Source organism: Vicugna pacos, chromosome 27 (genome assembly GCF_048564905.1).
Source record: "Vicugna pacos chromosome 27, VicPac4, whole genome shotgun sequence".
Taxonomy (NCBI): Eukaryota; Metazoa; Chordata; class Mammalia; order Artiodactyla; family Camelidae; genus Vicugna; species Vicugna pacos.
In genome coordinates this window covers 18,272,310-18,291,872 of record NC_133013.1, presented here as the reverse complement: position 1 = coordinate 18,291,872, position 19,563 = coordinate 18,272,310, and the positions used below count along the sequence as shown (strand labels likewise).

At 39.9% G+C, this 19,563-nt stretch overlaps 1 protein-coding gene across 2 annotated transcripts in view; it reads right to left on the bottom strand.

Annotated features, from left to right (window-relative positions):
* TICRR (TOPBP1 interacting checkpoint and replication regulator) overlaps positions 1-19,563 on the bottom strand; it is a 36,104-nt gene that overhangs the window by 1,290 nt on the left and 15,251 nt on the right. Inside the window, exons 10-21 of one of the 2 annotated variants that reach the window (XM_031691852.2) lie at positions 19,398-19,491; positions 19,224-19,303; positions 18,817-19,053; positions 18,210-18,303; positions 16,389-16,446; positions 14,209-14,352; positions 7,500-7,590; positions 6,363-6,424; positions 5,441-5,575; positions 4,662-4,819; positions 722-2,903; positions 473-595 (exon numbers count right to left, since the gene is read on the bottom strand). In XM_031691852.2, coding sequence (XP_031547712.2) covers positions 473-595; positions 722-2,903; positions 4,662-4,819; positions 5,441-5,575; positions 6,363-6,424; positions 7,500-7,590; positions 14,209-14,352; positions 16,389-16,446; positions 18,210-18,303; positions 18,817-19,053; positions 19,224-19,303; positions 19,398-19,491 — 3,458 coding nt within the window. Of the gene's footprint in view, positions 1-472; positions 2,904-4,661; positions 4,820-5,440; positions 5,576-6,362; positions 6,425-7,499; positions 7,591-14,208; positions 14,353-16,388; positions 16,447-18,209; positions 18,304-18,816; positions 19,054-19,223; positions 19,304-19,397; positions 19,492-19,563 lie in introns of both variants that reach the window. The other variant, XM_072950763.1, reaches the window with a different exon arrangement.

The window sequence follows — 19,563 nt, the reverse complement described above, 5'->3', positions numbered from 1 at the left end:
GCTCAGTACCGTTCTGTTCCAGGTGGGGTCCAGGGGAATCCTAGAGTCTGAAGACTGATTACAGCAGCCAGGCCTTTCAGCCTGAATACACAGAAACTTGGGAGTATAACCCCCGAGGGGCAGCAGCTGGCTCCACACCTACCACTGGCGTTGCTCTCCCCCCTCGGCTCCCAGGGGCCGCAGACGAGCACTAAGTGGTTGTGTGCCTGCTTCTGTCACTGTCTTCAAGAAGCTGAAGTAATTCGGTAGGATTTGGAGGTTTCTGTTTAGATGCACAGAAGCCCTAATATGGAGTTTCTCTGGGAAGGGCACATGTCACTGCAGGGATAAAAATCATCCGCCCCACACTCGGGCAGTCCCTGCGACTCCAAGATTCAACTGCTTAAAAAGAAAAACTCTGCGCTAACTAGAGAGTCACCCAAAGGATTCAAGTTTGATCCTGGTAAAGCCTCCAGGACCTTCAACAAATTACCTCTGGCGTCTTTATACTGAGAGGGCGTTTTCCCCTGGAACAGCAGCGGAGAGTGGGTCAGCGCCTGCAGGCCGCTGGCAGAGAGGCAGCTCCGCATGGCACAGCCGGGAGGCGGGGTGGCACCTAAAGGGACGGCACAGTCAGCACAGCCCCACAGCCGCAGGACAGAAGCCCGAGCCTTCCTGAGAGGCATCTCCTCACCGCCTCCTCCCCAGTACCACGGACAGAGCCATGTGGCAGCTAACTCACCTGAAACAAATACCTCGTTGTCTGCCACAGAGGGGAGCTGTCGCACACCCGTGCCTGGGGACCTCTCTTCACTCCTACTGACTTCAGAGTCTCCTCTCTGCTTGTCACAGACTCTTTTGGCTTGACACTCAGCTTCCTCCTTGGCAGAAAGCAGTCTCTTCCTGGATCCCAAACCAGACTGTCCCCAGAAGAAGGCTTCCTCGGCCTTAGGCACACTGTCCCTTGGAGGCGACTGGTCTGGCAGCTGACACACTCCCTCGAGCTCAAAATCCCCCAGGATGGCAGTCTTGGTGATGCTGAGTTCAAGGCCTCGCTCCTTTCCCTCCAGCTCCAGCAGTGACACAGCCCCAGGAAGCTCTGTGCTGACCTCGTTCCTCCCGGCAGAGGAACCGAGGCTGCAGTCCACTGCCCTCTTCCTCCGGGGCCAGTCTTTAATTGTGTCCGGAGTTGTCTTCCCGCTGTGCTTGGGGGACGGTGTCCAAGGAACCCCAACGTCTGTCTGAAATGGAGAGGGGGTACTAGAGGGGCAGTGGGTTGGGGTACAGGACTGGCAGATGTAGGTCTGTCCCCCGCTCTTGCCAGGGGTGCTGTGCGAGGGGCAAAGGCAGGGAGGTGACAGGTAGGTAGCTTCGGGTTTGCCTGAGGACTTGCTGGCCCTGGGCATGCCGAGACCAGGGAGGGAACTCTCCTCTCCCAGAGAGCTCTCCTCCCTTTGCAGGGGCTCAGCTTCTGACAGAGGGCTGGGGTCTATCTTTTTAATTCGAAGCTTGGGAAGGCCTGAAGCTTGCATCTCCAGCTCAACCTCGTAGGTCTGTGGGCTAGCAGAGGCTTCAGAGAGCCAGGTTGACACCTGCAGATTCTCCAGTTGTGCAGCAGCCTGGCGCTGCCTCCTGTCTGCGGTGCAGCGCAGGTCATAGGAGGGTGTCCAGGGAGAGCAGGGCTCAGAGGAAGGAGAAGAGGGAGGAATCCCCGGGTTGCACAGAGAAGGCTTCTCATCTGCAGCCAATGTCCCTGACCCCTCACCTTCTTCCACTGGTGAAGTGTTACTACTGAAGTTATCACTGCCATGGCGCTCAGCTTCATCCAAGAGAGTAAGATACTCCGAGTCTCCTGCAATAAGCAGAGGAGGGGATGTACACCAGTCACTTGTGAAGCCAGTCGCAGGGTAACTATGTCTTTCAGGAGAGAGGGTCACTTCCTTCTGGTTCTTTCTAGTGTCTGTGATGGCAACTGGGTTGTCGGTTACGGCAACCCTCCAGGCAGCAGAGCTGTTAGGCTGGCCCTCCACGAAGCTTCTTTCAGGATTAGTGGTCTTTCTGTGCCTTTTGCCAATTTTAGAAGGGGGTGGAGGGGGTCGGGGGTCGGATTTAGCTATCTGTGAGGCTTTGAGGGGAGTTGAGGGAGCAGGACAGGAGGGAGATGTGGCTATGCTGGATGACTGCCGGGCTTCTTTCCAATCCAGTTCTCCAGGGGAAGGAGACTCTATAGAAAATTTCCCAAATGGACTCTTCCTGGAAATACCACATAAAGGAGAGGTAACAGAATTCTCTGTGGAAATCGGTGGGGAACAAGTCAGAGTTGTGTTCCCTGATCTCTCTGGGGTTCTGACAGCTGCATCCTTCCACTTCTGTGCCAGCTCCTCTGCCTGAGAAGCTCCGGGGCCACAGTGGAGCTGGCCTTTCTGGTTTGGAGGTGTGCCCACGAAGGCAGCTTCTCTTGGCACCCCTGAGGCTGCTCCCCTCAGAGGTGTTTGAGGAGAGTATCTGACGGGAGTCAAACACTCACTCTTGGTCTGGGAAGCTGACGAAACCAGGGCTGCTGGGCAGGAGGTGCTTTCTGGACTAGAATTCATCAAACGTGGCCAAGTAGAGTTCTGCAAAAGCCTAGGCGGCTGACTGCCTGGCCTTTGGGGAGTTCTCGGTATCATTTCAAGAGGAGAGGTGCCCCCTTCTGCCAGGGAGAGTCCTCTCTGGGGAGTGACTTTTAGTTGAGATGGTGAATCCCAGCTGTGTGAGGAGTCTTTTAAGGACTCCTTAAAAATGACCTTTTTGGCAGGGGTCATTTCTGCAGGGGATTTTCGCATCCTCTCAGGGGTGCACAATGGAGTTGGCGGTGTATGAGGGAATCTTCTTGGTGTAGCTTTGGAAGAGCTCGGAGATTTCCAGGAACTCTTCTCAGGAGTCTGTAAAGAAAGATGCTTATTTCAGTGGTTGAACATCATAATCTGTATCTCTAAAGAGTGTTTTATTAATCTCTAAGATGACTAAAAAGGCAAATGGGAGATTTACAGTCAGCCAAAGGAATGACCTTAAATTGGATTTCATATGGTGACACGTTCCACTTCCAAAACATGCCCCAGATTTTACTTGTCCGCTTTTTCTAGCACCAAGTACTGTATCCAGTTAGTTTCTTCTCCTAAGACAAATATTTTTTTTCCTCCCCACCTAGACAAGTAATTTTAACACTTCACATACTACAGCTAAAACATGCTTTGTCTCTAAATATATCACTCCACAACTACTTCTGATCTTTGTCTACAGCAGCCTCTAGGTGCCACATCATCTGCTGTTCACCCACATTCAACATGTGCTTGTAAGTACCTACTATGTGGCAGGCAGTGTGTGTGTGGGAGTAGGCTGGGGGATGAGGTGGAACATGGAATATACGGATATTTAAGGCACAGCAACAAAGACAGCATCTCAGAAAGGACACTCCCCCCCAAATTTCCTTCTTGCAAAAATACAGGTAAATATTCCAACAGGTAAGTGGTCAGACACCCATCGTTTATACAGTCTTATCTGATCAGCTCAGGGGAATCCTGGTCTAGTTGGCTTTTCATGCAGGGTATAGATAGATGAGAATACCGTGTGGCCAGTGCAACAACAGGGGCGTGCATGAGGCAACGTGGGAGCACAGGGAGGGCTACCTGTCTTAACCTAGTGAGGGGAAAAGGGAACAGGAATAGCGAGTCATGTCCTAAAGAATGAGTGTCAGCACCTGAAGAGCAAAGATGGGAAAGTGGGGGAGAGGGAGCTTTGGGCATAGAAAACAGTATAAGCAAACGCACAAAAGCCAAAGACAGTTGTGTGCATCCCGAGGCTGCTGGGAAGGTGGAGTGTGAAGTGGAGAGGGGTGAGGGCTGAGGCCAGCCAGGCCAGCAGGGACCAGCCCATGGAGGCCCTTGCCTGCACAGGGAGGAGACAACATCGTCCTATACAACTGTGGTTTTCAAACCTTTCCCACAGTTCCCTCCACGTCCTCCCCCATTCTCGAAGCAGTTTTTTTGGGTTTCCAAACAAAAATTATTTTTGAATACAGGTTTCATTTTCAGAAACCTTAAAATATTCAGTTTTAACAGATGAAGAATGTGGTAGAGCTTCAAGCAAAGTGATGGGGTAAGAGGAGCATCTAATGGGGTCATAAAGTTGTCACTCTGACCTCTGGGGGCAGGATGGATTTGAGAGGGAAAAGGCTGTTCACTTGTTCCAGCAGAACTGAACAAGGGCAAGTACCACAAGGATAGAGAAGAGGGAACGGGTGTAAGATAGTTTGTCAATAAAATGGGCAGGACTGGTTGATTCGCCAAGCCCGAGGAGAGGGAGAAGTCCAGGTTTCTAACACGGGCGAGTGGGTTGAGTGGGCAATCCAACAGATACAAACAATACTGCACGTTTCAGAAACATATATATGTACTGCCTAATATAAATGGTAGATGAAGCCAAGAGAGCAGATGAGGCCTTTCTCTCTTCTCACCACCGCCTTGGCCTCAGCCAAACCGCTGCCGTAAGTCCCCATACACCCAGTTATCACTCACTTGAGTCACCCCAGCCACTTCAGATCTCTGTTACCTTCTCTTCCCTGATGGACTCAGTGGGCTTCCTTGTCCATGTCTCCATGTTCCCCAAACTATACTATTTTAAACATCATAGTAGTTTTGTACCTGATAAACTGTAGGTATTTCAGAACCCACTGTGTTTCTTGAAGGCCTTTTAGTTTGAGCTGAACCCTTCTCGGAGGGACTGATCATCTCAGACATTGCCCCGAAAAGAAGCCTCTTGGGAGACCGAATACTTTGGACTAGGGAATTTTCTCTTTGGTCTGCAAGTCAAAAACAGTGACAATATTTAATTCTTTTAACTCCTGCCTTCCCAATACTCATAAAACAGCCAGTCCATACAAAAAAGATGACAATTTTTTAGAGCAACTGGGGGAAATCCCACCTAATTATGAAAGCAAGGGCAATGACTGCTGCCCTCCTGAATTTTAAGACTGCACATTAAGCCCAGCCCCTATGTTAGGAGATGTAGGCAACTGAAATAATTGAATTTGCAATGACAAATATAAAAAGACACATCTGATGATCTAAGCCAATAATGGATAAAAGAAGGAAGCACATAAAAACACATCTTCTGCCTGAGGACACCTTGCTGTAGTATCTGAACATGTGGTGGAAATTACACGTATTTCCTCTTGAATGAATGAATTAACTACAAAGATACTTTGCATAACTAACCATAGGAGCCCCTCAAAGGGATGACTCTGATAATGGTGGCAATGGATTCTTCATCTGGTCATCATCACCCTGAACCTCCAATATGTATATATACCTATTCTACTCCTCCAGTGTCAAGAAAGAAAATATCAAACTTCATACTTTTCCCAAAAACACCTCCCACAAAGTTCACAAGGACCTCTGAAACAGGCAGGTAAGTGTGTTACCTGACTTGACTTGCTGGAGTGAGTGAACTCTTTGTATACTTCGAGACTTTGGTTGAGACACAGAGTAGAAGGAACCAGAATTTGTCCTGCTGAATGACAATTGCTTGATTCGAGGACTTCGTCTCAAACTTGCTTCTACAAAACCAGAAAGAGATGCAAGCTTGGCGTTTCCCCACGTATGAAATAGGCAACACTCATATAACACCATGTACAAGATGGAAACTTGACAAGCTATTAGCTTTGAGATCTCTGAAGTGTTGTGACAAAGCTAAGGGGGATATAAGAAGTGACACCAACAAAGCACAAAAAAACACCAATCCACCAGTCTGTAACCTGCACAAGTCTCATAATCTGCTGCCCTTAAGCATGACGTAGAGTGGAAAAAGGTTTGTAAAGTATACTGTGACTTCTGTTAAAAATTTAAAAAACTTAAAAATCACAGCTCTCATATTTATGTTACATATATTTATATAGGAACACCACCTGTATTATTAAAGCTAAATGTTAACAAAGTATTTGAGTTATGGGATTACCAAGTGATAATTAAAATTTTGTCTTCTCTCTGTTTTCTGATTTTCCTACAATAAACAAACTACTTGATTTAAAAAAATAAGCTAGTGTTTGGAAACCCCTCTTTCATCATGTATAGTTTAAAAATAAGCCACAGTACTTTATATTAACATAGTAATTTAATTTTCATTCTGAATCCCATTTCTACCGTGTAAAAATATTTCTTCTCCAGAAACTGTCCAGTACATTCTGTGTAAAAGACCACACACCAATAAATATTTACTAGTGTACACTGTGGGCCCAGAGCTGTCAAATGTCTATAAAATATCTTAGGATATGCTGAGCGATAACACACGAACAGAAAGGCTTTCACAGAAAGTAGGTAAAGCACAAAAACAAAAGTAGGTAATACCATTTTCTCCTTTTTCTGGGGACTCTTCAACAACATTAACATCAGGACCAGGATCAGCTGATCTTGAGGAACAACAAGCACAAGAATTATTCAACATCACTTGTAATCAACACGTATCAAAGAGATACAGCTTCTCACCTCACAAGGTAACAGAGACCACAGGTGGTCTTAATGACACCACTGCTGGCAAGCTCTCTCATACATTATGTCCAGAGTGAAATGGTTAGAACTTTTTTTTGGAAAGCAGTTTTACACCAACAAAATTAAAAATACGTATATCTTCTGACCCACAAATTTTACTTCTTGCAATTTATCCTGTAGATGAATTTGCACAAGTGTGTAAAATACGCACACAAATAATGTCCAGATGGAGCCCTGACAAGAAGGAGTAGACACACTTCTCCCTAATCTTATGTACAGCTACGAACCCTGGACGTTATATATAAAGGAAACAGAAGACTCTCAAAGGTGGAGAGAAGAGGCTTGGGACCTCAGGACTAAGGTGAGACAAGGCAGTGAGCTCCCGGAGTTTCCTTCTTGCTTCAAAGATCCTCGATTGGGTGCTGGAGAAGCTGAAAACCCCAAAACACCAAGAAGTGCAGGCAAAAACTGCTGTAAGGAAAGCTAGCTCTCTCCAGCCAAAGAAGCAGGGAAGGGGCACCCAAGCAAGACCAACTGTCAGGCAAGAACTGCCCTACTCCAAACCAAATGTTATGGAAACTGGTCCCATACCACACACCTGCCTGAACAGGCCAAGTTGGGATCCTAGACCCCCAGCCTTGCCTGGCAGTGAGACTCCCACCTTCCCTCTGTCAACACATGAGCAGATTTTTAAATTGTGGAATATTCATTCAGTGGAATACTGCTCAGCAGTAAAATGGAATGAACTAGTGATATATGCAACAACATGGAAATCTCAAAACAATTATGTCAAGTGAAAGAAGACAGACACAAAGCGTATGTCCTGTATGGTTCTCCAACCTGCAAAGAGTTTACGGAATCTCTGTCTTTGGTTATAAGCAACACAGTTAAGACTTGAGTCATGAAGGTCATGAGAAGGGAAACAGTGGTCCACAAGATCATTAAGGAGGCTGTGTGGGTGTATGAAGAAGCTAGACAAGGATGTTGCTTGCTCACCTGCCCTTGATTTGTCTATGAAGCAATCTTCTGGAGATTTGCTTATGTACTGGAGTCTCAGCCACACTCTTAGTCAGCAGCTTGCGATAACCTAAAATGTAAACAATATATATTTCACTTAATCTTAGCAAGGAGGAGAAGCAAGGCAAAGGGAGCAGTTAGAACTTAAATATGGTTTATAACTTAGCTGGAGGGGCTCTTAAAGGTCTTTTGATTATCTCTCTCTTTTTTTAAATGGAGATACTCTTGCATGCTAAGTTAATTCTTTTGGACCAAGGTGTAATAATAGCACTCAATTTAACATGATACAACAGTGTATCAGCACTATTAGAGTTTAATAATAAATCAATGTAAAATATTCTAAGATTTAAAAATAATAACCCTGAAAAAATGAAAAATGCTGACTTATTAGAACATCTGTCTACCTAGTTGATGGTTCTTTTATTTATGATTAAATGAAATAAAGTAGATGAAAATGGTGATATGCCATGCAATGTTAAGATATTTAATATAAAGATAAATCTAGCTGGCATAAATTTTCTCAACAAGGTAGATAGACAAGCTTCTCATGGGAGGACTGGTTTTAAGGAAGATAAAAATGACTAAAAGTGATGTCATCAGGAATGTGGAGTAAGGACCTCTGAAAAAATTCTCCTCCATAAAAGGAATGAGAATATTGGCAAAAATGGTCAAAATCAAATTTTCCAGAACTTTGGAAATTTAACCAGTTTGCAACAACCCAGGGAGTAGTCACTCAACAAAACAGCTGAATCTCATTAAGAATAGCAAGCTCTGTGGAACTTTAACTTGCTCCAGTCCCAGCCTCCTGTTCCCAGCCCCATGGTAGCCTTAAGAAGAGCCCATAATTACAGCAAAAACCAACAGTCCAGGAGCCTCTGGATGGGGCAAAATGGGGTCCAAGCTCCTCCAAAGCTTCATTCCCAGATAGCTGTCATTATTTCCTATGTGGCGTTTCCCTGGAAAACGCCACTCAAAAGGCCTCTCTGTATTTGACCTGACTCTGACTCAGAACTCACCCAGCGCAAACAACCTTTTCCCAGGGAGCATTTACTGAAAACAATCAGCAGCAATTGTCAACATCACAGCTGCTTGAGGTGGTGATAACACTTGGGGCAAACAATAAGCTGACCAAAAGTTTAGATGGGAAAACTGGGGAATGAGATGTCCATAGGGGACTCTGCTAACTTAGGTTCCCAGGAGTGTGTCAGAAAAGTCAATGTGCTGTAGGGCCATGTGCATGCAAGGATGGACCCAAGAAGGCCCTCAGCTGTCACCTTTAGCTGACCTTGAGGCTCTGGAAAACAGAAAGTAGAGTTGTAAAATGTGTAGCTGAGTACTGAAGACATGGGCCAATGCACATACAGGGCCCCTCAGCAAAGGCATATACGAAAATCTCTGTCCAACCCTTAACTGACCACTAAGCTACGCAAGCAGAGACCTTGGTGGCTGCACATGACAGAATACTTGCTTAGAATGCATGAGGTCCTGTTTGACACAACATTGTAAAATGACTATAACTCAATAAAAAAAGAGTTAAAAAGAAAAAAAAGAATGCACGAGGTCCTGGGTTCATTCTTCAGTACCTTCATTAAAAACAAACAAATAAATAAACCTAATTACCTCCCCCCACAAAATAAATAATTTTAACTTAAGAAAAAAATTTAGTTCAGGAAAATAAACAAAGGCAGTAACAGTTAACAACAAACCCTGCTAGGAAGCAGGAGAGGTCTGATTGTCAGAGTTGACTCATTATATTATTTAAAATGGCCAGTTTCCAGCAAAAGATATGAGACAAGGAATTAGAAAGCATGGCTCATACACAGGGAAAAAAAATCATTCAATTGAAAGCATCCCTGAGGAAGTCCAGACATTGGATTTATTAGCCCAAGACTTTAAATTAGCTATTGGAAATATGTTCAAAGAACTTAAAAAAAAACCTCTAAAGAACTAAAGGAAATATGAGCCTGATGACTGGCCAAATAGAGAATATCAATAAAGAGACAGAAATCATTTTTAAAAAAAATTCTAAAGCTAAAAGGTACATTATCTAAAATGAAATATTCATTAGAGGGCCCAGAAGTTGATCCAAGGTGGTAGAAGAAATAATCAACAAATGTGAAGTAATTGAGATTATTCAATCCGAGGGACAGAAAGAAAAAAGAATGAAGAAAAATGAACAGAGTCTCAGAAACCTATGGGACACAATCAAGCGTAACAACATAGACATAGTGGAAGTCTCAGAAGGAGATGAGAGAAAGTGGCAGAAAAAATATTTGAAGAAATGCTGGCTGAAAACTTCCCATGTTTGATGAAAGACATTACATATCCAAGAAGCTCAATAAACCCAAGCAGGATAAAGTCAAAGAGATCAACACTAGACAAATCATAATCAAACTGTTAGAAGTCAGAAGGGAAAAGAGAATCTTGAAAGAATCAAGAAAGCAGCGACCCATCATGTACAAGGAATCCTCAATAAGATTAACAGCTGATCTCTCAGCAGAAATATAGAATAAAAAGATACTGTGATGATGTAATCAAAGTGCTGAAAGAAAAAAGACTCAACCAAGAATTCTATATCTTGTAAAATTATTCAAACATGAAGGAGAAATCACCACACACCCCACCCCCAAAAACAACAAAAAACAACACTGTGGGAATGAGACGTTAGCAGATCTGCCCAACAAGTACAAGACTGCAGGGAGTCCTTCAGGATGAAAGGAAAGGGCACTGGAGAGGTGAATCTACGTGAAGAATTAAAGAGCACTGGTAAAGGGAACTCTATACGTAAATGCAAACAACAGAATAACACTATTTTTGTTTGTAATTCCTTCTCCTTTGAGTTAAAGACAAAGCAATGAAAGCAATGATTATAAATCTGTGCTGATGGGCATACAATGTATAAAGATGTAATCTGTATGACAATATAGCAGAAAGAAAGGGGAAGGAAAATCTAACTACACAGGAGCAAAGTTTTTGTACTCCTGAAATTAAATTGGTATTAATCTGAACTAGACAAATTACGATACTAATTGTAATCCCCAGGGAAAGTGGTATCACACAAAATGGTGAAATAGGAAGCTCTAGGGTTTGATCTCGCCACTAAAACTAGTCAACTAGGAAACAAATGATCAGAATAAACTGTTTTGGAACTCTGGAACCTAACTGGACACTGTGACAATCAGGGAGGTGCTTGATGAAAGGAGAGCCTGATCCTCAGTAAGGGAATGACGTGCACGAACCAGCTACTGTCCCCCTTTCCTCAGCCCCACTGCAGTTGTGGGGACGGGGTCCACATTCTAGGAGCAGCTGGCTGGTGGCAGGGCAGACAGCGGGGAATCCTGTCTTCGAAATTTGGGGTTATGCGCTTCAGTCAGTGTGCCCTGGAGAGTGGAGCCCAGTGGGGCCAGTGCAGACACTTGCCTTGGTTTCTGCTCTCTCCCATTGCAGCAGCTTCCCCAACTGCCACCTATCAGAAGATTTAAGGGACTGGAACACCTTTTTGTTTTTTCCTTTTTGGAGCCAGACATTTAAGGGAATCTTTATCAGGTCACTGGCCACAGAGATTAACAGAACAGAAACTTCAGTTACCACACAACAAGGTATACACACTTTATAAAAATAGTTCAGAAAAGGCACAAATGGACAGCCCTCAGTAAGCAAAGATCAGCAATCCCCTCAGAAGTGGGAGAACCTGATTTCCAGAGTTAACAATATTCTGAATATGCTCAATGAGCTCAAGGAAACCATGAACAAAAAACTAAATTAGGGGGGAAAAATGTATGAACAAATGAGAATATCAAACAGGTGATAGAAATTGTGAAAAAGAACCAAACAGAGTTTTAGAGAGAAAAAGTACAGTAACTGAAATGAAAAATTCACTAGAGGGGTTCAATTTCATATCCGAGCAGGCAGAAGAATCAGTAAACTTCAACATAAGGCAATCAATGTTATCTAGTCTGAGCAGAAAGAAAAAAGGATGAAGAAAAATGAACAAAACCTGAGGGACCTGTGGGACACCATTAAGAACATACAAATATTCGAGTCCTAGAAGAGAAAAAAGGGCAGAAAAAAATTGAAGAAATAATGGTTGAAAACTTACTAAATATGATGGAAATATATAGAAACAGGGTGCATACTACTGAAACTAAGTTGGTATTATTCAATAAGTTTTAAGTTTAAGATATTAATTTTACTCTCTGAGGTAATCATTAAGAAAATAATTAGAAAATATACAGAAAAAGAAAGATGATTGGAATCAAAATGGTACACTACAAAAAAAATCAGCTAAATGCAAAAAAGGCAGTAATGGAGAAGTGGAAGAACAGAAGAGGTGTAAGGTATCTAAAAAATAAATAGAAAATGGCACAAGTCCTTTCTCATCAGTAATTACATTAAATGTATATGGATTAAGTGCTCCAATTAAAAACCAGAAATTGGTAGAAGGTTTTTTTTTTTGTAAATATAGACCAACTATATGTTGTTTACAGGCTCACTTTCACTACAAAGACACAATGAGGTTGAAAGTGAAAGGACAGAAAAAGATATTTTTTGCAAAAGAGGGCTGGCATGGCTATGCTATTATAAAACAAAATAGACTTTAAATCAAAAAGGTTACAAAAGACAAAGTACAGTATATATTGATTAAAAAGAAGTTCAATCCATCAAGTAGATACAGTTATAAATATATACACACCTAACAATAGGGACCCAAAATATATGAAGCAAAAAACTGACAGAATTGAAGGAAAAAAGTAGGTAAGTCAACAATAATAGCTGGGAACTTTAATACTCAACTTTCAATAATGGATGGAACAGTTATACAGAAGATCAACAAGGAAACAGAAAACCTGAATAACACCATAAACCAACCAGACTTAACAGACATCTATAGGACATTCTACCCAACAGGAGCAGAATACACATTCTTCTCAAGCACACATAGAATATTCTCCAAAACAGGCCAAGTGTTAACAAGTCTTGAAAAATTTAAAAAGGCTGAAATCATACACAGTATGTTCTCCAACTATAATGGAATGAAATAGAAATTAGTAACAGAAGGAAATTTGGGAAACTCACAAATATGTGAAAATTAACACACTCCTAAACAACCAATGGATCAAAAAAGAAATCACAAGGGAAACTAGAAAATATTTTGAGATGATGAAATTGAAAACACAACATACCAAAACTTACAGGATGCAACTAAAGCAGTGCTTAGAGGGGAATTTGTACCTATAAATGCCTGTATTAAAAAAAGAAGTCTGCATTAAAAAAAATTAATAATAACAAAATCTCATTAAAAAACTGAAAAAGATCAAGCTAACATCAAATCAAGCAGAGGGAAGGAAATAATAAAAACAATAGAAAAAAATCAATGAAACTAAAAGCTGCTTCTTTGAAAAGACCTTTACATTGACAAACCTTTAGCTAGAATGACCAAGAAAAAAGACGGAATACTCAAACTACTATGAAAAAGGGAATATAAATACCAACCTTACAGAAATAAAAAGAATTGTAAGGGAATACTAAGAACAACTGTAAAACAGCAAATTAGAAAACGTAGATGAAATGGATAAATTCCTAGAAAGACACAAACTACTGCAAACAGACTCAAGAAGAAATAGAAAATGTGGATAAACCTGTAACAAGTAAAAAGATGAAATTGGTTATCAAAAAGCTTCTGACGAAGAAATACCCAGGGCCAGAAGGCTTCACTGCTGAATTCTACCTAACATTTAAAAAAGAATTAACACTAGGGGGTGGGAAGGGACAGACTGGGATTTTAAAATGCAGAATAGATAAACAAGATTATACTGTATAGCACAGGGAAAAATATACAAGATCTGGTGGTAGCTCATAGCGAAAAAAAAATGTGACAATGAAAAAAAAAAAAAGAACATGGTGTTATTACATTAAAATAAATAAATAAAAATAAAAAAGAAATAACACTGTAACAACTTGACCAGGATGCTAAGACAATTCAATGAGCAAAGAATAGTCTTTTCTACACGTGGGGCCGGCACAGCCAGATAGCTACATACAAGAATGACACTATATAATATACAAAAACTAACTCAAAATGAATCAAAGACCTAAATATAAGAGTTTAAACTATTGGATCAAGTAATGGATTTTTAGCTATGACACTAACAATTAAAAACAGTCTGTGTATCAAAAGGACACTATCAAGAAAGTGAAAGGACAACCCACATATTGGGAAAAAATATTTGCAAATCATATATCTAGTAAGAGACTAGTATCTAGAAAATATAAACTCTTACAACTCAACAGTAAAAAGACAAACAACCCAATTTTAAAATGGGCAAAGATTTCTCCAAAGAAGATATACAAATGGGCAGTGAGCACAAGAAAAGATGCTCCACATTAGTCTTCAAGGAATACCACCTCACACCCACTAGAATTAGTAGAATCAAAAAAAGGACAATTGAAAGGTGATGGCAAGATGTGGAGAAATTAGAACCCTCATACACTGGTAGTGGGAATGTAAAATTGTTTAGCCACTTTGGACTACAAAAAGTTAAACATATAGTTACCATATGATCCAGTAATTTCATTTCTAGGGATATGCCTGAGAATTAAAAACATGTCTACACAAAATCTTGTGTATAAATGAGGACTGGTTTGGGTTCAAGAACCCCCTTCTCTTGGTTACCCTAAAATTTAGTACCTTTGGTGCTCTTGAAGTTGTCAAGTTTATACTCCAGACCTTCTACAGCTGACACAGAATGGCTTCTAGGTAACCCCCGCTTTATTCTCTTTGAAGGAGAAATCATTTCCTGGTTGAAGAGATTTCTTCGAACTTTGGTCACTTCTAAAAGCATTTTTAAAAAGTCAAATATTATCATTAATAAATGCCATTATCTGGGAGAAGATACCCAAAACAGAATTTGCTTGAGGAAACTATTCTACAGACTGATTGCTATATTCATATTTACTAATAGGATTTGTATTCAGCCTCAACTAGGAAAACTGTTCTTTTCAATTCCAGAGGTTTCATTCTTCTTCTTTTGTGTATTTTACTAATTTGCTGGGTTACAGTAGTCCCTCCTTATCTGTGGTTTCGCTTGCCACAGTTTCAGTTACCTGCAGTCAACCACAGTCTAAAAATATTAAATGGAAAAATTCCAGGAATAAACAATTTCTAAATTTTTAATTGTGTGCCTTTCTGAGTAGCGTGATGAAATCTCATACCGTCCTGCTCTGTCCCACCCAAAACATGAATCATCCCTCTGTCCAGTGTACACCACCTGTTAGTCACTTAGTAGCCATCTGGATTATCAGATCGGCTGTGACGGCAGTGCTTGTTTAAGTAACCTTTATTTTACTTAAAACACTTCTTGTGCCCCAAAGCACGAAAGTAGTGATGCTGGCAATTCAGATATGCTAAAGAGAAGTTGTAAAGTGCTTCCATTAAGTGAAAAGTTTCCTAAGAAAAAAACCATATGCTGAGGTTGCTAAGATCTATGGTAGGAATGAATCATTTATCTGTGAAATTGTGAAGGAAAAATATGTGCTAGTTTTGCTGTCACACTTCAAAACTGCATAAATTATGGCAACAGTGCATGAGAAGTGCTTAGTTTAGATGGAAAAGGCCTTAAATTTGTACCAGATATTTTGAAAGCAAGAGACCACATTCACATAACTTTTATTATAGTATGTTATAACTGTTCTATTTTGTTAATTAGGTATTGTTAGTTCTTACTGTGCCTAATTTATAAATTAAACTTTATCATAGGTATGTATGTATAGGAAAAAACAGTGTGTGTATTGGGTTTGGTACTATCTGCAGTTTCAGGCATCCACTAGGGGTCTTAAAACATAAACCCTGTGGATAAGGGGGGAACTGCTGTATTTTAAATCCTCTTCCTAACTCCAGAACAAGAGAGTTATAACCATCTAAACTCAAAGTTAGGAAAAATAGCTGAAAAGTCAAGAAATACTTGACAAAGCTAGCAGGACAGGCATCTTAAGCGTAAGCAAGATGGCCTAGAGGAGGCTACTCAAAAATTTACCAAAGGTTAAAAAATTCTTCTAAGAGCAAGTCACTTAAATAAAAACTAAATAAATCAGGCTCCACAAACTGGGAGAAGCCCTTATGTTTATCCATCAATAATATAAACATTAACATTAAGGACACCAACAATGCACACCAAAGTTTTGAAAAACGTTTCTCTGTCTCCATTATAAAAGCCTCTGTTACCTGCCTTAGGTTGTCTATGAAACTGATTCATAACCTGACAGGCAAATTTGATTTGAAGTTTCTGAAAAGTTTAATATCTATAGAAAATTTCAAGGAATAATACAACAGAGTTGTCACTAAAATTCACCAACTGTCAAAATTTGTTTTCTCCCCCGACCTTGCTACACTGACACAACTGCCCACCCCTGAATGCTGCAGAGTAAGTTGCAGGCATCACAACCCTTCAGTTTCTTGTATTTCAGCATGTACTGCCTAAGAACAAGGGCATATTATGTAATCCATCTTCAAACTTCTCTCATCATCTCAGTAATATCCTTTATAGCTTCCCCCTAACCCCCTAAATCTAGATCCATGTAGGGATCATGTAGTGCATTAATGTCACACTCCTTCCATACAAAACAGTTCCTCTGCCTCTTTTCTTTTTTGGCTTTCATGTTAATGGCGTTTTTGAAAAATATTTCAGGCCGGTTATTTTGCAAAATGCTGTATTTTGAGATCATGCGAACATCTTACTCCTCTAGCACATGGTATTTGGACATATTTCATTAACAATTATACAAAACTGTAACTTTTAACCACATGCAACTGCTTAAATACATGCAATCAAAATAAATTTGTCATTGTGTACAGCAAGAAAACAAGTATACCATGTACTGTGTCTTTTACTGGGAGTGGAGGCTGCTGATGAGTAGGGTGAGAATTCTCCTGAAACACAAGAAAATCCAATAAGAAAATTATTTAAAAAAAATTTTTTTTAAATGGCAGTACTGGGGACTGAACCCAGGACCTCATGCATGCGAGGCAAACACTCTACCACTGAGCTATAATCTCCCCCTACCCCCAAAATTTAAACAGGCATTCATTTAAAATAAAAGAATAAAAATTCTACATGAGACACTTTGATCCTTGCAATTCCACTTGTAGGAATCTGTAACATAAATAGTTGTAAAATACACAAAAACAGGGCCTGGGAATATACTACACATAGGGTCATCAATGATTACCTCTGAAGAATGGATAGTGAAGAGGCACTAACATTTAACTTTATATAATTTCAATTTTTAAATGATGTTTATGTATACCTTTTATAACTAAAAAAAAAAAGAGGAAAACCCATATAAATTAATTAGAGGATGGCTATATCCTTAGGAATTCTCTGTATTAAACTGCTATTTTTTGCTATCATAGTAGAGGATTCAAGTGCCTAAACTCAAATGGCATCTAAACAATAGAATTGTTTTTAAAGATTTTTGTTGTTGTTTTTTTTTTTCAATTATGCCACAGTAATAATTGAAGAATGAACTGCCATATAGGAGCAGAAATTTAATAAATGATATTCTTTGTTAGCCAAAATCAAATCCTGATCTCAGTAAATCTGATTTTAAAGAAGTAAACTTTTTTCCGTGGCCAATCAGAAACAGAAGTTTTCAAAAAGAAGTGCTAGAAAGGGCTACAAATTGTGTAAATTCTAGTGAGAAAGGTGGTCTGACACCTTTCGGACTTCACACTCTTCAAACAAAATCTCCAAGGTACTTAAGATTTGTGTCTTATTCACTTACATGTATTAAAGTATAGTAAGAAAGTGACCACTAAATTCTTTAAAAGAAATCCCACCTCCAATTCTAAAGACAGCTATAAGTCTCCAGAAACAGAGCAAACCACTATTATAACGATTAATGCTTCTAGAGCTAGTTCTCAAAGAATTTTAACTCTTTCCATAATTCATGCAGTTCAAAAGTTTCAACACATTCTTTGTCTTTCTTCCTCCCTTAGTAAGACATTAATTCTACTTAATTATAGACTACAGCTGGATTGTTTTGCAACCAGGCAAGTCCTAACATATACTGCCGCAGAAAAATAATTACCACCTGGCTTCACGAATCTTTTTTTTTTTTTTAAATAGTTATTGAAGTAAGACATATGTACTGAAAAGTACTTTTTGGTACACAAAGTCCTATTGTGATTGTACATTATTTTTCAATGGCCTCTTTGCTTATGTTAGTTATTATTTCATGAGTTTTTTAAACTATCTGAAAGATTTTGAATTAACTTATTGATTCCTAACTTTTTAAAAAATATTACTTGTCACATTTTTGCATAAAATGATTAATCTTAACAAATTTTTATTTCTTTACGCCATACAGTTGTATATACATTCATAGAGATACCTAATTTTCTTTCTTTTTTTTTTTGTGTGTGTGGGGTTAAGAGATTTTTTTTTTTAATTGAAGTATAGTCAGTTGACAATGCTGTGTCTATTTCTGGTGTACAGCATAATAGTTCAATCATACATATACATACATATATTTGTTTTCATATTGTTTTTCATCCTAATTTTATTTCTGTATCCTCCAATGTCTACTTCTTAAAAGTAAAGACAATGTCTTTCATTCTTATTTATTGTTTCAACTCATGCACAAAGGAACAACTCTGGTAGTACCATTTCTTATTTCCTGGAAATGACTCACGTTTTTTGTAGCTCTCTTGGACACTTTGGGAATCTCAATTTGTCGAAGATTTTGTGAAACCTCTGCAATACTTTTATGTCTTATCGCATTTTTCCTTTTAAAAATAGAAAGAAACAAGTCAATATACACTCAATACAGGTTACAAATAGATTAGAATGGAACTAAATTTTAAAATAAAACACTTAAATAAAAGTCAGTTATCATGAGGTGGGCCTGAACTAACAGCAAAACAAGCCAACTCTAGAATTTCTAAGAGTAACTAATATAGATTTATATAGTTATGAAACAATAAAGCATCATGGAAAATATAAAAAGCTGAAACTCAAAGCTTATCTCATGGAAGGCTCCTAGTTCTTGGAGACCCCACGTGGACTGTCAAGAAGGGCACTGTGGACTACACAATACATACTATATGTTCCCCAGATAATATAAAGAGTGCCAGATGCTCCTTGTTAGGAACTCCAATAATTGGCTTCTGTGATTCAGACAGAAGGGTAAATATTAGTTCAAAAAATTATAGACAAAGATAACTAGACTATGGCTTCAACGTGCCCTATGTCAGAATTGTAACAGTGCAAGTAATTTCTTTAATTCCTTGGGCTCCTACCTTCTCTTCTTAGCTGATCTGGTACGAAGCTCCTCCAGTTGGTCAGATTCAGTGCCACCCGATGCTGATCTATGAGCACTTGATGTAAGAGGCACAGAAAGGGGTGATTTGCTCTCCTGTGTCATGGAGTCATCACTGAAAAAATCTGTAGGAAGGACAGCAGCCAGCTTCTGAGGAATCGCAAACCCTAGGCTGTTGTAAAGATTTCCAAGTGTCTTTGGGATTGAGTCAATATACCTGTGGAACAGATTGGTTAAACATGGAACAGACAGTCACCATTCCACCTCTCTACTCCCTTCCCATCCAACATGAGAAACAGTCCTAACAATTCCATAATTCTGAGGCAACACCCTATGTAGTTCTTGGTAAAACCATTTTAAATTTCCATTAGTAATCATCAAACTTACAATCCCAAAATCTCCTCCAGAAACTTTGCTAGGTATGCTGAGTCTTCAGTTAAATACACCATGCGCAGCAGATCTGTCACCTGAACAAGAATTTAGAAGATTACTACATGGCCTCTGCAGGGAAGCTGCAAGCATCTATAGCATATTCCTAGTGGCACTAAGCAGTATACTTGCCTCCTCCACTACTTGCTCCATATCATCTATGTTTTCATGTATTGAAGGGCACTGCAGACACATCTCCAAACGAAGAAATACCTGAAGCTGGCACCTTGAGAGAAAAAAATACTTGGTCATACCTACTTGCAGTGTTACCTAATTGAAATTAAAGTTTCTTCTTTAT